Source organism: Hippoglossus stenolepis, chromosome 16 (genome assembly GCF_022539355.2).
Source record: "Hippoglossus stenolepis isolate QCI-W04-F060 chromosome 16, HSTE1.2, whole genome shotgun sequence".
Lineage (NCBI taxonomy): Eukaryota > Metazoa > Chordata > Actinopteri > Pleuronectiformes > Pleuronectidae > Hippoglossus > Hippoglossus stenolepis.
In genome coordinates this window covers 10,130,191-10,147,389 of record NC_061498.1, presented here as the reverse complement: position 1 = coordinate 10,147,389, position 17,199 = coordinate 10,130,191, and the positions used below count along the sequence as shown (strand labels likewise).

The following is a 17,199-nucleotide window of genomic DNA, read 5'->3' as shown; positions in this document are numbered from 1 at the left end:
TTCCCTTACTCATACTTTGAAGTTCAAGTAAATATGCAACAGTTGAATCACTGATGATGCATGTTGTGGCTTTTTGTTAACATAACAACGATAACAATAAATCATTTGCTCTGTCTCTTAATAAGCCTTATATATATCTTGCTTTTAGGAATGAAAAGTGTTAGAATCCACGCTTTGACGGGGGCAGCCATCTTCGCGAGATGCCATTGCCACGGCCTGTCAATAGATAATGTTGGATGTGATGCATCGCTCAAGACAGCAGTCAACACTGCTTCACCTTAGGTCTTCAGCACTTAACCATTATGTGATCGGCAGCCTCTAGCTGACTCTTTGTCAGTGCAGGCCCAATCTCTTACAATACTCACTCAATTGATTACATACTCCTGACACCAATCGAATCGCTAAGGGCACGAGATTCCCTTTACATGTTGAAAAGAGCCATGGTTGGAGACATCATGTTTTTCGGGTCGCCTGTCCTTTTCACGTAACTGTGATATCTCAAGAACACCTTCAGGGAATTTCTTCAAATTTGGCAGAGATGCCCACGTGGAGTGGAGGAGGAACTGGATTTCGTAGTGAACGGTCACTGTCACTGTGACCTCACAAAACATGACCTAATATGCTAAATGTGACACAGATGTCTAATAGTCTAAATTTATAAAATTATGACATTTTATACAAAACAGGTCAAAGGTCAACTTGACAGTGACATCACAATGTTCTGCTAAAACACTTTTTTGTCCATTATTCAGTGACATAGCTCAGTAGAAGAAGGGGAGATTTGGGCCATACTTCACTTTTGGTCAGATACAGAATTGGTAACACTTCAGAATCTTTGGTGCCCACCTTGAATCTGTGGTGATTGTACAGATCTTCTGTTGTGCCCAAAGTGAAGCATCCACATTTTAGAATTAGTATCTTATTCTTAGCAACATCCATAATTGAAGCATTGCCTATACTGTCACTGCTGCAACATTGCTGTCTATCAGAACCAGCCTCCAGGTCAAGCACATGGACACATGCACAAGCTAGTAAAGTAGACAAGATACAAATAACTGAACTTAATACATTTTATTTATACATCCCCGTATCACCAATAATACATTTGCCTCATGGGGCTTCACGATCTGTACAGCAAACCACATCCTGTTCTGTTAGACTCGGATGAGGATCAACACCCATTAATGGGTCAAAATGGAAAAGAAAACCTGATGAATACAGTCATGGGAGTAAGCAAAACTTGACTAGATGGCGGAGAAATACAGCTGCAAGGCTGTGATTCTGGTTTGAAACAGATGTTGGTGTGCTGTGCAGAGGACAACCTGAACCTGTATCCAATTAATCCTGTAGATGTTTGTCAGCTGTCTTCCAGGAAGAAATCAAATCTGCAATAGTTCAAGTGCAATGTCTAAACCAAAGGTTGTGTGACGTGTGAAACTTGCATTTGATAGAGACACTTTGTAGAGAGCAAGGTCTGCAAGGCTCAGACACCTACGCACCCTGTATCAGCTCTATAGAGAGACTCTGGCCATATTTTAGAATGTATTTTAAAAAATATATATAGATGTTTGCTGTTTTATTATTTTTGTTTGTTAATATGATTTTTAAAAATGTTGATAACAATAAACACATGACAACATCATTGTTGGCTTCGGGACTAGAATTGAATGCAAATGTCTAAAAATAAATATGTGTGACATTTCTGATTCAGTAATCAAGACGGCAGCCGTCAATTGTAGGGTTGGTTGGAACTCTGCTCCTTTCATGTTCATGTCAAAATGTCCTCACATCCATATTTATCCTGTGTGTGAACAAATGATCAATCTGTGGAAAATGATATGCCTGCCAGAGTCAGAATTATCCAACAAATGAAAGAATTATAATGAATAATAAGTATGAAGTATAATCAATTCTATGTATTATATTTGGTGACTCTTTTTCAGGTCTGCTACCCGAGAATAGGCATGTTAAATGTTCTTGTTTAAAAACCTGCACGGAGACGCCAGCAATTTGAAAACATAAGTCAAAATATTGCAAAAAACCTTTTGAAGCTCGATTAACCTTGAAAAGTTGAGTGAGAACCGACGAGGAGACTGGAAAATTCCTCAAACTCATCGATGGAACAAATATAAATGGCAAATTTTACATCATGTTTCCTATTCACATAACAGTATTGGATTGAAACAAATTAATTCACATTTTATTTTTCCAGTTTTGTCAGAATTTGGTTGAATCTACATGACACTTGAATTGAAAACCTGACTCATGACAGTGGGACAGTTACACAGCATTGACACAAAATCGCTGTTATTTACGCATGTGCTTCTTCAACTGTGCGTGAAAAGGCTTATTTTTGTTATGGCTCATTATATGAAATTCAAGCATTTTCCTGTAGCATAAATGCAACTGAGGTATCATTAAGTTGATTAGACATGATATTAGTGCTATGTCTGCTATGATATTTCACAGTGTCTGTTGAAAAGGGCTGACGGACACAGTTCTTGGCTCCAAAATACCTCCCATGTATGACTTTCACACGAAAAACAACAGAAAAACACTTTCTTGGGTATTCCTTCATAAATAAAAGGCATAGAAGAATCTGATCAGCATGAGGAGTTTCCCATTCTCTACACTGGGTGGCAGTGTGTACCTACCGTAGTTCCTTCTGTTACAGCACTAGTCAGTGACAGGTGGTGTAAAAACACCATATCCTGCTGCAATCTACTGCAAAACACCCAGCTGTTAGCATCACACCTCACTGCATTCGAGATCATCTGCTGACACTTCCAGCAACTCAACATCTAATACATGTGAAACACAATATGTTAAAGCCCTGGAAGACGTGAATTCACAGGATGTATGGGAAACCTTCCAGGCATCACCTTCTCTGACAGTTTTCAAACCAGTTATCCACAACATAGCATGGTATTTCATTTACACACGCATGTCGCTTTTTCTCAAGCGCAACAAATTTTAAATTGACACTCTGCCTCCTCGTGTTTGATTCAACGCTTACGTTGGCAAAAGCTTTCTTTGAGAATCCCAGCCCATAAACGCCTTGGTCGCTGGCCCTGATCATCACACACTGCTCACTGAACTGTTTCAACGGCTTAACTTTCCTTTAACGTCACATAGACTCAGTTTTTGGCAAAGGTGCATTCAAAACCAGGGGGGCAAGGATTGCAGTATTTGCAAACAGAATCCAACAGAGCTTGAAAAGTAAATCAGACTTGTCGATTTCACGTGACCCCCTTTTCTCACCCGGGTATCTCCTGCTGTGTGTGTGAGTGTGAACCGGAAGGCTGTGGAGCTCTGGTGAGACTTGATGGCTCGACGTCAATATGTACTCCTAGCACTGTTCTTCGATTGCAGTCAATGTTGTTCTGGACAAACAACACAGTAGTGTTTGTGCTACGCTGTCAGACACACAACCTCCCATTTTTGGATTAGCTCCATCAAGGTGAGTATCTGAAAAAATGCAAAAGTTAGAGAGAAATCCACTTCTGATTTGTTGTAGATCAACAGCGAGTGCTCGTGTTCAACTTTATTTATTCATATAACGATGCTTGGAGCAATTTAGAAATACACAAATATGTATGAGTCCCAAAAAACTAAATAAAGCTTTGTACCGTATTCACTAGCTGATTTCCTGCCCAGGGAAAGGTTAATAGAACCAGCTAACAGTATATAGAGTATACAATATCATCTATCATATTTACACCTCCTTCTAAAATCAGAATCACATCGGCAACGTGGACAGTGAAACAGTGTAAATGCACTGTGGACTCTGTACATTGTGTGTCTGAATAAGACGACTTTTTACAGGGAGAGAGAAAGTCACAGAACAGAGGCCAAAATTCAGGTCCTAAAGCCTGAAAGGAAAACCCACAGCCCAGATGTTCAAACCCCAAAAAGGCACTAATCTTGCGTAATGTAACACAATGTTACATTTATTTCACCTGCAAGATTACCGCTGACTGAGCATTGCACTCCATCTCTGCAAAGAATGTTCTAATTGGCATGTGCAGTGAAAAGGAGTATGAAAATCTGTACAGTGTGTGATTCTTTTGTGTATGTTTAGGTCTCCATCTGTATATTTAGAGAATTATAATTGCAGATGAGCTGATGTGATTAGCTTCACATAGAGAGATATTACAGCAGCTGCGTGATCTGCACACAGTCTGCCAGACCTGAACAAGAGGTCCTGACTTCGGTGAAACCCACAAAGGGTTTTCGTTGACTCCACTGAGCTCGGACAAACTCACGACATAATTATACACCTTAAGAAATACAAATTACATTTCATTTTGTTAGGCTTCAGAGAATTACCTACCATATAGATGTTAGGTACAGGGACACTGACGTACTAAAACCTGCTCTCTGAGTCTCAGGCCACAGAAACACAGCAGCACAAAACCAATGCTGTGCTCAAAGACACCAATTTCCATTTATAATTAGGATCCAAGAAAGAGCCATTAAACTGCCCAGCCTGTTAAAAGCTACAGAGAGGAACAGATGTGGAGAAGTCCTCTTAGTCATTAAACCAATGGGACTCTGCATACTGTGTAAACTCTTTAGCACAGAACTGATAAAACTGAATGGCCGATTAGCTTTGAACTCCGAACAACTAAAAACTGAGAGAAATTTGAGTGAACTCAACTTGGTTACTGAGGCTAATTCCACACAACCTGGCAACCAGGGGTCCGTTCTGGCAACAACAAAAGGTACAGATAGAGATACTCGAAGTGAAAGACTGAGGCTTTGTTCAGGTTTTTGATTTCATGTTCGTTATTCTTACGAGCTCTGAAGTAAGTATATTATATTATGTTGATCACATCCACCTCCTTGTCTGTTTGTTTGTTTGTTTACAGTAACGAGTCAAGACTTAAGTCCAATTCATCCTATTTTAATGTATGACATAATAAATAAATGAATAAATAGATAAATAAATTGAGAAATGTTGATAAAGTAAATAAATGAATGTTGAACTACAGAAATAGACTTTTTCCCAGTTTATCCATTTATTTAATAATTATTTGTGACATTTTTTAGTCATTGATATTTATGTCATAACACTTATTTTCTGATCTAAAAAAAAGCAGAATGACATTGAGTGTTTAATTGCGAAACACCAACTGCATTTGGATGCTAAAGTTTGCTATTTGGTTCAGGTGCCTGTGACTTCACCTCTCATCAGTTTAAGGTGTATTTTTCCTCCTGTAGCTCAAGCATCCGACACGTTTTCTGTTCGCAAAGCACGTTGCGGCTGTCTTTCCTTTATTAGCAACGTCAAATAAGAATTGCCCCACCTGGAGGACTCCTTCGGTATGACAGGTGACTAAAGAAAGTAGAGGTTGCCATGTTTTAATTCGTCATGCCAACCGAACTTTTTAAATACAATCATCTCTAAAGCCAGGGATATGTTTATATCTTTATTATTAGGTGAAAGCCCTAAAGGCTTAAATGTTGATTTTAGTTTATTACGTCTGGTTTAACATTAAATCCTAAGCTGCCTTTTTATACTTATACATATAATGATTAAAGCCTGGGTGGGGTCAGAATTGTATCTTTGTTTGGTCAAAGCAGCAGCCACTGTTACTGGTGAAAATAGGCTAAAAATTACAGTTAAATAGTCAAACACACTTTAATGATCAAACTGCAGTCGGAAATTAGCTATTTTGCATCCAAAAGTAAAAGCCAAACACATTCTCAACATGTATACTCTTGGTCGGACGTTTATTTTGAAAGGCAATACGGGAAACACGGTGTCTTATTCCAGGAGTTGGACACTATGGGTCAAATCAGGAGCAGTGCTGCTGCTGTCCGCCACAATTATCTGTCAGTGTGGGGGAAACTGGCGCAGAGAATTGCGCATCCTGCTTATCTCTCTTTCTTTTTCTCTTTTCTTTTCTTTTTTTTTTTTTTACAAAGAAGTAAAAATAATGATAATTGATTGTATCTTTTATTGATTGGATATTGTATTTCAGCCCAACCAAAACTACATGTATAGACATGCTTGCAGCGCAGAGGAGCGACACTTTCCAGGGAAGGATCCGCTTGGACAGCTTTTACGCATCGCACATCTTGGAGCGTCGGTTGAGATTACAGTGAAATAAAAGGTCTACAGCGTTACTGCGCCCTGCGTGCGGGCCGTATATATCCATAATGAGGTACGGATCTGTGATCGTTTCTGCTGGGTGCACAGCTTTGCTCAGTTTCTGCCTCCTCGCAGTGGCAATTGGGACTGACTACTGGTACATCATCGACGTGAATAAACCCAACCACACAGACTCAGACGACCTGAGTTCTCATTCTGGACTGTGGAGGATTTATGGTATGTCGTATTGTCCGCTCAACCTCCGCACGTGGTTTGTACTTTGCACGAGCTTTTATTAAGAGGGTATTAATTCGTCTACTCATGTACAATGTAAATAAAATTGGACGCAGTTCTATTTTTTTAAGGACAACTTTTGCGCAGCTTCGCCAGGGCAGTTAAATATCAATGGTGTCGTGCGTAAAAGGCACAACATATGCATAAGGTCTAAATTGAACCAGGAGTGTTTGCACTGCTAGCACGTACATGTATGTCAGTATTGATGTTGTCTCTGATGTTGTCACCAAAAGAAAGAAGTTGAATCTTTGATACCCACCATTAATGTGCATTGCTCATGAAGCATGAGTCTGATGTACTCTCAGCAGCAGAAGCAACATTTGCCTTTTTTTTTTTTGCAAGTGAGTCTTAGCTGGTGCGCAGAGGAGGTGTCATCCCAGTGCCTTATGTTTGATGAAATGAATGGAGCATGGTCATATGATGAATAGCAACTGCTCTAAAATGGATTTTTCAATTTTTCACTTCAGATTTGGTGAGTGTGATGAACCGCAGGTGCTGCCTTTTTAAGTGTGCAATAATAGATCCATAATAGCTCCCCCCACTAACCCCCCTAAGTAATAACTGATACTACTGTGTGGGGACTTCTGTATCAGCCCCTGCAGGCGAGGCTGCAAAGAGAAAAGGATGCTCTTCGACACAGCTGCAATGTTATCTGCTTGTTAGCTGCGCAGCTTGAGGCGTTCAATTTGTGGCCGCACCATGATACGCAAAGTAGCTGCCAGGAAAGAAATAAGACAACATACAATGAAGCGTCTCAAGCAGCTCCCACCTGTGACAAATTGGCAGGAGAGGAACAAGCACTGGCTCCATTGATACGGTGCAAAACAATCAACACATGCACAGGTGAAGTGAAATGTAAAGACCGCCTTAACTTGTTGAATTCATTTAATCACGGGTTGCATCTCTACATCTAATTATTTGCACTCCTCAAAGACAAAAATAGCACGTTGCTTGGAATCCGAGAGCAATTGTGCAGAGTCCTACAGCTCTTTCTCTATGTCCTGTCATGTGTAACCTTTTCCCTTGACATTTTCAGGAGCAAACAGTAGTTCGGTCATCCCTTCTTTCACGGCAAACATGTCCAGCCTGTCAGAGGTGGAAAGGCACCTTCTCGGTGAGTGGATTTGTTCATCAGCTGAAGCAGGAGTTGATTTAATAGTTCACATAAAAAGAGATCCCTGGCAGTTGTAATTTAAAGGTTGTGGTGGCTGCTGAAAGGAAAGAAAACAGAAATATGACATTGTATTTATAAGCTGTGCTGTTAGACAGTTACATCCAGGTGTTAAACACAAAGCAAACAAGCACATTTTGACTTTAGATTTTGTAAAACAGTCTGTCTAGTTGTTCACTGAGACAATAAGCTATTTCAACACAGTCCCAATATTCTGCAAGTTGATTTTCAGGTCTTGCTGATGTAGAAAATATAAAACGAATGGATACCCGAATTATAGAAATCAACCCGACAATATCAAAGGGCTTCATAAAGGTTGCACTGAGTAAAATCCAGTGGACTTGTAAACACAGGGCCTATACAAATCACAGCATAGCCTTTTAACAACTGTAAGTGCAGTGTGCATTGTGTGATCGTGTGTGCGCGTGTGTGCGTGTGTGTTTGCAGGCTTACACAAGGTGGTGGTCATCCTGCTGCCCCTCAGCCTGGTCATGCTGGTGTTTGGCTGGATCTTTGGTCTTGTCAGTTCGTTGGCCCGCAGCCCGAAATTGTTGGCCGGATCAGCAACACACCTTCTCCTCTGCAGTAAGTTACACAATAACTATCAATTGCTTCTATTTTCTCAGCCTCCAGCAAAAGTGCTCTACTTGAGGGCTTGCACGAAGAAAATCCTTCGTTTAGTGTGTAAGTGCAGCATGTGGCACATGCAAGTGTGTGTGTGTGTGTGTGTGTGTGTGTGTGTGTGTGTGTGTGTGTGTGTGTGTGTGTGTGTGTGTGTGTGTGTGTGTGTGTGTGTGTGTGTGTGTGTGTGTGTGTGTGTGTGTGTGTGTCTGTGTTTGTGTGCAATAATGACACCTAGGAAACCTTGGAAATCCAAATGTCAGCTGCTCTCACTCACGTCTGAGTTACATCAAACAACTAAAGACAACAACCAGCGGCACGTCTCAGCCTCTCCACACGTCTCTTGAACAGCTACATTTGTGAAAATATTATATCTTGCACTCGATTGGAAAAAAAAATCCTCTTATGGGTTTGAACTTGAAGCTACATATTAAATATCTCCTCGTGGACATTAAAAGCCCCATTTGACTTAATTGAGTCGGGTTAGGTAATGATGCTTTTGCTCACACTGCTGGAGTGGGTGAAGATGGGGATTTAATGGTGCAAATAAGGAAATTAGTCACAAAGCACTTTTAGACTGGTGGTTGTGACAGTGCTGTGCAGCACTTCCGTCTCTTTATTCAATCTCTTTGGGAGCAGACGCTGCATGATTAACTTGCCATTGTAGCTGTACTGTGTGAGATGTTCACGCTGCTCTGACAGCACACTCCCATATGCTAAATCACAGCTTTGGCATCCTGTCCTAAAATATAAACAAAAATAGTTGCCAGTGCTGATTTAGGGAGGTCGTTTTTTTCTACCAGATGACGGCCCGATTTGCATAAAATCAACCATAATTGCAGGCTTGTTCCTGATGAGCCAGAACAATGTTTTTTCGATACCAAACAACCAGGTCTTTGCAGCATGCGGAGTGAATCCTGCACGTGAAGTGGCATCAAGCTGCAGAAGAGCGTGTCCTTGATTGAATGATTCCCTCAGACCCTCAGATCATCAGTGGGCAATTTCTTGTGTGATTGTGTGTCACTCTAAAATTCAACTTCCTCTTTCGGGGGAAATTTATTGTGATCAAATGGATAGACAGTGACCTGCCACACACAATGATGTCTTTGACAACAATCTTGGACACTGAAATCATTAATATCTATGTAACATGTAATTGTGATCGCAGCATCAATACTTATCCATACAGGGTAGTGCATGCTCATAAATATGCATTGAATGTCCAACAGAGCACTGCAGAGTCCGCTCCGAGTGGAAATGGCCTTTAGGTTTGATCTACACAGAAAGGACACACTTCAGCAGGACGAGGGCAAAATAAGACTGCTCTTTATTTCCTCCACTGCACTTTGAAGTGTCCGGCAAGAAGACAGTCGCAAAGACTAGCATATCCATCAGAAATCGATTGGATTCGCTCTATATGGGTTAGAATGTCAGTTCGGGTAAAGTTGAGAGTGTCGGCATGAATCTGTCACAGAAAATGAAGGTCTTACTCTGACATCTCTGCAGACAGGCCCAGCCTCCAATATGTCCCCCAGCAGAGACAGCGAATTTGAATTTCCCTTCGACATCTCTACAGCACCTGCAATCACCAAGCTCCTGCACTCTCAGTACCACCGCTGATGGTCGGTAAACAGAAAAAGGGAAAAAAGGTTTTCAGATGGATTCCTGTGTTTTTTACTGCTCTTGTCCAACCTTATTCAATGTACTATAGCAACCTATCTCTGAGTTTGAAGTTTTAGTACGAGAGAATTCCAAATGATGAATTGCAGTAAATGGTAAAGGGACTGTATTTATAAAGTGGATTTTTCATCTTATCGACCATCCAAAGGGCTTTACAGTACGCGTCACGTTCACCCATTCACACAACGCTTCTATACACAGGTATTTTTGTATCACACATCATTAGTGAGTTTTCAGGGGCAAGGACACTGTGGCTTGGGGAGTCAGGATTAAACCTCCGATCTTGGTTAGTTGGACGACCCGCTCCTGAGACACAGCTGCCCAGTGATGCAGAGACAGATTCCAAGAGATTCATTTGGTTTTCCAGCCTTTGGACACAGGGGCCTGTGCAAACAAAATGGATGTCGATTAGAGCTGAAGGGGAAATCTTGCTTAATGCAGGAGCACAAGTCGAGTGTCTTTCTTTCTTTCTTCACACCTTCTTAAGCCCTATGAGACAAATTGTGATTTGTGAATCTGGACCATACATATTCAATTTGATTTATTGATTGATTGGTTTAATTAAGCACTCCTAAGCACACTCAACATTGGGAGACAGGTTGTCCGCAGTTGTAATTTGAAATGATCAGTAATTAACGGAGGTTAATTGCTGCAGTTTGTGCTGGTACTGCTTGTCACGGTCCTAGCCTGAATTATACAATTTGTGTTGACAGCTCTGTATTTAAGGATTAACAAGTCTAAACAATACACAGAAGAAGCTTCATATTTATAAAGAATTGGATTAAATTTAGAAGCAGCTTGATGGAATAATTTACATATGAATGAGGAAATTGTTTTTTTGTTTTTTTAAATAAGACTAATTATTTTAAGCTAATGGGCTTAAATCATCCATTGTATTGCATGAAGATAATGATAAACACAAAAGATAAACACATGTTTTTGTGTTTGTTTGTAAGCAAGTTACACCCAAACTACTGGACGGATTACCATTAAACCTGGGGGAAGGATGCAGTAGGGCTCAGGGAAGTTCTCATAAAAGTTTGGTGCAGGTCCGGACTAAGGGGTGAATTCAGGGCTTTTTCTTCGCTTTCTTTAAAATTGAGAGATGTTTTCAACAATGTCCTTCATTTCTCAGAGGATAATTCAAGATGATGAAAAAAAAATCAGGCATGTTCACAGTACAAATGTTTATGAGTGTGAGAAACATGGTGCAGGTCCTAACAATTCTAGTTCGAGTTTTCTTCTATTTTTTGTTAATTGCAATACTAGCTCAATGGTCCAACCGTGTAACTGTTGGGGTGTGTGATCAGACACAGAATTCTTCTAGTAAGTCAAATGGATCAATTTTCATGTTACAGGTACATAAGTCATTGTGGTACCATTTGTCTGTGTCTGTGCACCAACAGGTTTTTTCACCCTGTGCGGCGTCAGCATCTACATCAAATATTCAAACCGGGCCATGGAGGAGTTCCAGCAGATCGTGTCCCCGGGGGACCTCGCCTATGTGCACGTGTCCTTCGGCTGGTCCTTGGCCTTGGCCTGGCTCTCCTACAGCCTTGAGGTGACCACCGGGCTGCTGCTCATGCGCGCCGCTGCAATAACTCATATGAAGGGACGTTATGACTCTGGAGTGGCTATTGCCATGTTATAGAAGGAGTGAGTGAAGAAGAAAAAAAAGCCTTGAGGTTGGATGGTATTTTGTTGCTTTTAAAATGTATTTATTTCCTGTAGTGAAATAGAGCAGTATTCATTATTTTGCATTTGCAGTTCTGTCCAAGTTTGCAGCAAAAAGTATAATGTCTTTTCCGTGAAATGTGTCTTGAAACATGTTTTTAATTTATTGAACGCAGCTTCATCCGCAGCCCAACTGCAAACTGCATGTCAATATGAACAAAGGCAAACTGTGCGTTTCAGTCGTATGGGGTAATTTTTTCTTTTGATGTGTGTCAGATAGGCTTTTCTACTCGAGGAGTAAATCTGTACCACTACTACACCCATTACACCTACTACACCCACATATATATGTATTTATATATATACATACATATATATGGTTTACTGCTGATTCTGCAGCAGAAAAACACCATGCAACGGAGACACCTACACTCCAGCATAGTCACAGGTGCTAGAGTTTGTTGTATTTCATAATACAGCTGCTGCATTGTTGCTCCATTTTCTGGAGTAATTTCCATTTCACGGCTTTTGAAGAGCATTTAGCGTTTGATCAATGTAATTGTTATGACAATGTTGGCTGCAGAGTATTATGGATTTTTAAGGAAATACAAAACATAATAGTTCAGCCCTTTTGCTTACAACAATCCTGCTGGTAAATTCTTTAATCACAGGAACCGGGCTGAGGATAAGTGCACTCTTGAGGATCCCTCAAGCAGTTTTCAGCAGAACAAAATATGCTCATAGTTGCTGTCAGCTTTGCCGTAGTTAACAGCTACATATTGTAATGATCTGCCTGTGCTGTACAAAATGAGACTTCTGCTCTCTGCATACTGAAAGTAAAAAAGCGCTGTAACCATGAAAAAATGTATCACTTTGCAATTCAGTGGATTTTACTGTGTCGATGCTCTTTTTTTACAATCATGAAAAACCTTGTTCATGCTCTCGTAACTGAACGGCTTTTTATTTTCAACGGGGACGGAAAAACAACGAAACATCAATCCAGTTGTTGCGTGAGTGCAACAAAAAATAGCGTCGATCATCTAAATGGAGACATGTCTGTCCTGCACTGTATATTTTTATGTACAAGACAACAAGTCCTGCAGCTTACAAGAATACCAAGTACCAAATACCAATACCAAGAGGACCGCTCTCTTGCTGCTGCCTCTAAATGCAAATGAATCACATACAGAATTGGGCCAGACAGAAAAGCAGTTGTTTAAAGAATTGCCACAGACAAGCTCTAAACAATGTGTTGAAACTCTGCTGCCCATAAAGGTTACACTAATTTGAAGATTTATTTGCACAATCAAACCACTGGAAATGTTGTGTCAAGACAAAAAGTCAGCGCTTTGGTTTGGAAGTGTATTGGAATTTATTTAAATAAGTGAGAATCAAAGACTTTATATAAACCTCATCCCACTATCCAGAAATGCAGCCAAATATCCTGGATACAAATTCTCCCAACTTGCACCGATGACAGTATTTGGAGCCATAGTCTGCACACTAGGGATCATGGGATGGAGCCGCCGTCGGGGGGGTCCCGCCAATAAAGGCATTCGAGTCAGTCTCAGCTGTCACTCATGATGTTTCACCCCATTATCATTGCATCAACTAACCAAACTTACCAAAAAGATTAGCACACATACATCAGTGTGATACTAACTTCAAAATAACAGAGATTATTCAAAGTTTACATGGCCCATATCCTATTCAACATTTTGTTGTTTGCAGCCTCACTATGGTTTTGACTGAATTTAATATGATTTTTTTTTAACCTTTTTTTTGTGTGAAAATAGTGACAAAAAGAGTGACATACAAGATAGAAAAAACATACAGAAATATGTATATAATGAGATTACATACAGAAAAAACATAAAGCAGTTAGAATGATGTATTTGATATATGATGGGTTAGAGATGAAGTAGGTTTGTGTGCGTGTGTGCGTGTGTGTGTGTGTGCGCGCGCTCGCTCCCCTGTGCATATGTGTGATGTCTGCATGAGTCCATGGTACATATAATAATATATTATATAATATTAACCTTTATGATAATAACATACTTCTCTACTGTGGTGAGGTGTGACCCCCCACTTGGCCCCCCCAGCACCACAGCTTCAAGCCCAGGAAGGAGAAGGGCAGGTCCCTATATATAGATATATATAACATAACAACAATATAGCTTTTACATTTTGTGAACGTGTTTTTTTCTTTTCTTTTTTATGGTTGGTGGGGTCTTAGATGAAGCCCACCAACCCCCACCCTCGCCATGCTGCCACCAGAGCTCTGTGCCACGCCACCAGAGGGTACAGACGGAGTGCCTGACTGAATTTAATAAAACATTTATATGCTACATCAAATACAAGTGAGAATGTGGCCGTGAGCAACGATTGCAGGGTTGAGGGAAACATATCATATAGAGTATAATATAATTCACTGAGCATATTTTGATTGGAGAGGGCCTCCGCAGTGATCGGCCGACTTCCTTCCCAAAAATTCACTGACAACTTGGTCATGGCCTAATGATGACATGAGTCCTCCTGGCAGTTGTACTGGGACTTTATACCCATTAACTACCAAGAGTTGTATACATTTATTCAACTGTCTTTGCCTTTTGACTCACGAGCAAAGACTTTATATACAGTAGCACAAGAAATCTAAATTCAGGCCATGTTTTTTATATGAGGGGTCATGACCAAATTTAGTGACTGGAACTGACCCGATTAGACTGATGATTTAGTAATTTCACCTAAATTTGACTGGTTTCAGGCCAAAATATGAGCTGCACTTTCGACTAATAGCGTCGTAAGTGGCCTAAAACACACCTCTAAATTGCAGCGCTCAGCCTTGTAATGGGAAAGCAGCGCAGAGGTCTCTGCTAATGGGTGCTCATGGTCGAGTCAGGCTGTAAGCGTTGAATGGTGTGCTTGTGTTTGCCTAAATGTGATTTGCAACATGATTGAATGTGCCTCAGCCGGTGAATCAAAATCCAAACCATGAAACATTGTGTCCACTCAGCTGTTTGTCCTGCAGCTCCCTGCCCAGTAATCCTCTCACATGGTACAGAGAGCAGGGGGCTATAAAGAAAGGACCAAAGCACAGCGGCTCAGTCTCTCTGCCTCCCTTTTATATATTAGGCCTGCTGAAATCCCATTAAACTTTTATAGAACATAATAATTCAATCCTCCCTGGCAGAAAAACACCAAAGTTGGTTCTCGGCCATCACTCTTTGGTTTGTGGCCTCGTCCTTGACTGAGTGCTTTAATTCTGACTTGGACAAACCTCACAGTTTAAAGAAGTTTTTGAAGAAACACAGCCTATTTTTTTTTTTTATCAGAACTGCTTTCCTCGCTCAAAGGCTGATTTTAAAACGTTTGTTTTTAAAGTTGATCCTCGAAATTTGTCGTTTTCATCAATCGTGGGCTGTTGCACAATCCCCATCAAGGGGGTAAACATAATATATTACATATCCTTACACTCTGTGTGGAGTTAAATGAATCTTTAAAAAAGTGTTTATATATCTTTGTATCAAATCAAATCAAATTGTATTTGTATAGCCCATATTAACAAATCACAGGAAAAACTGCCAAAAAAAAATCTATTAACAGGGGAATAAAAACTGTGCCGCATGTAAGAACATCAACAAAATAACAGTATTTACAAGGTTGATTAGAAACCTCTTATAAGTCCATACAACATTAACATATATCTTATATAACAAAAAAATGCTGTAGGCAAAGGTTAGATTTTAGATCTTGTTTTCTCACATCATTATCTCAATGCTGCTACAAGCCGTAGGCCTACAACAGGCAAGGCAAGTTGATTTGTAGAGCACATTTCAACAACAAGGTATTTGCATAAAATACAAAAGGTATCATGACAAATTTGAAAGGCAACATGTAAGACAATACAAATAAAAAGGATTTAAAAAGAAATTAAAAGAGTTAAATACAGAATTGAAACAATTATCAGATAAATAAAAGCAAAACATAAATCAAACAGCTTCATGGATGGATTAAATGGTTGTGCATAGTTCAGATCGTTGTTTTCTTTCTCTGGGGACATCATCATAATGAATGAGCCACACACTCAGTTTGCCTTCAAGGTTTTCTGCCTAAAAGGGTTTAGCCTGTCCAAGTAGTTTACTGAATCCCTTTATTGAAATAAAAAATAAAGAGAAACAATAACTTTACCATCAGAAGGCTCTTCTGAACTTTGTCTTGCATCCCAAGATGTGCACAGGTTCACATAAATGAAATGAAACAAAAACTAATACTGTATATTAAAAAAAAACTAAAAACACGTGACTGTCATGAAAGTAGTTTAATCCTTTAACATTAAGTGCTCTGTCCACACTGGTCTTAGAAGAGCTATGTAGCAGTCAAGCTTTAAGCTTAGAGACAACTGTCACCTGCAGATATCAGGTCTGAACTGTAAACTGCAGATATCAGGTCTGAACTGTAACCTGCAGATATCAGGTCTAAACTGTAAACTGCAGATATCAGGTCTAAACTGTAACCTGCAGATATCAGGTCTGAACTGTAACCTGCAGATATCAGGTCTAAACTGTAAACTGCAGATATCAGGTCTAAACTGCAGATATCAGGTCTAAACTGTAAACTGCAGATATCAGGTCTAAACTGTAAACTGCAGATATCAAGTCTAAACTATGACCTGCAAATATCAGGTCTAATCTGTAACCTGCAGATATCAAGTCTAAACTATGACCTGCAAATATCAGGTCTAAACTGTAACCTGCAGATATCAAGTCTAAACTATGACCTGCAAATATCAGGTCTAAACTGTAACCTGCAGATATCAGGTCTAATCTGTAACCTGCAGATATCAAGTCTAAACTATGACCTGCAAATATCAGGTCTAAACTGTAACCTGCAAATATCAGGTCTAAATTAATAAGTCAATTACGTAGGTGGTAAAGTAACATCCATATGAATGACTGGGTTCTCCTGCAGAACATCACCCAGCAGCCATCTCCTCCCCAGGTCACTGACACACATGATGCTCTCCACATTATATAAAAAGATAGAAAACAAGTTCCATCACACTGAGTCACCTTCTGACATTTCTCCAAGGAGCGGCAGTTCTGCTGCTCGTGTGTCTTCTGGAGCTGTCAGCGGTGCACAGGGGTCAGCGTTAAGCCTTGATTTGGCAACGCAGCCCCATAAGCAGCACGCAGAATCGTTCAGTACTTGACCGAACCTCTGGTCCCTCTTACCAAAAAGAAACATGACCCAACTGTATGTTTTCCACATCATGTAAACTCTGTTCTTAAGCTCTGTTCTTAATTCTTGACTTTTTAGACATTTTCCAAAGAATATCCGAGATGACGGTTGGCTTTTAACAAATTTACTCTTTTGTTTGTTTTTGTCATTACTGTGCAGCCCGTTGGTCCTGATTCTGTCAGTCTGAGCTGCTGACCATCGCTCACGGCTAATGATCGTTGTTTAGTTTGCATAGTTGCTGTCAATAAATCACTGCTTGCACCATTTCCTCACAGTGAGAGGAACTGAGACAGTCTCAGGAGCTGCCCAACCGTCAAACTGATATTGATATTGTGTTGTGCCGTGAATATACTTTTCAATTTGCTTGTGTTGTCTGTATTTGCAATTTTTTTTATTAAGTTACCCTCGCACTGAGCTCTCAGGC

General features: G+C 40.1%; 1 protein-coding gene across 1 annotated transcript; it reads left to right on the top strand.

The window, feature by feature from the left end:
* Positions 1–5,816: 5,816 nt before the first annotated feature.
* On the top strand, positions 5,817–12,401 carry LOC118123571 (transmembrane protein 235). The gene is made up of 4 exons (XM_035181058.2): positions 5,817–6,334; positions 7,428–7,505; positions 8,010–8,147; positions 11,270–12,401. The coding sequence occupies exons 1-4, from the start codon at positions 6,166–6,168 to the stop codon at positions 11,512–11,514; spliced, it is 630 nt and encodes a 209-aa protein (XP_035036949.1). The 5' UTR covers positions 5,817–6,165; the 3' UTR covers positions 11,515–12,401.
* The last annotated feature ends 4,798 nt before the right edge of the window (positions 12,402–17,199 follow it).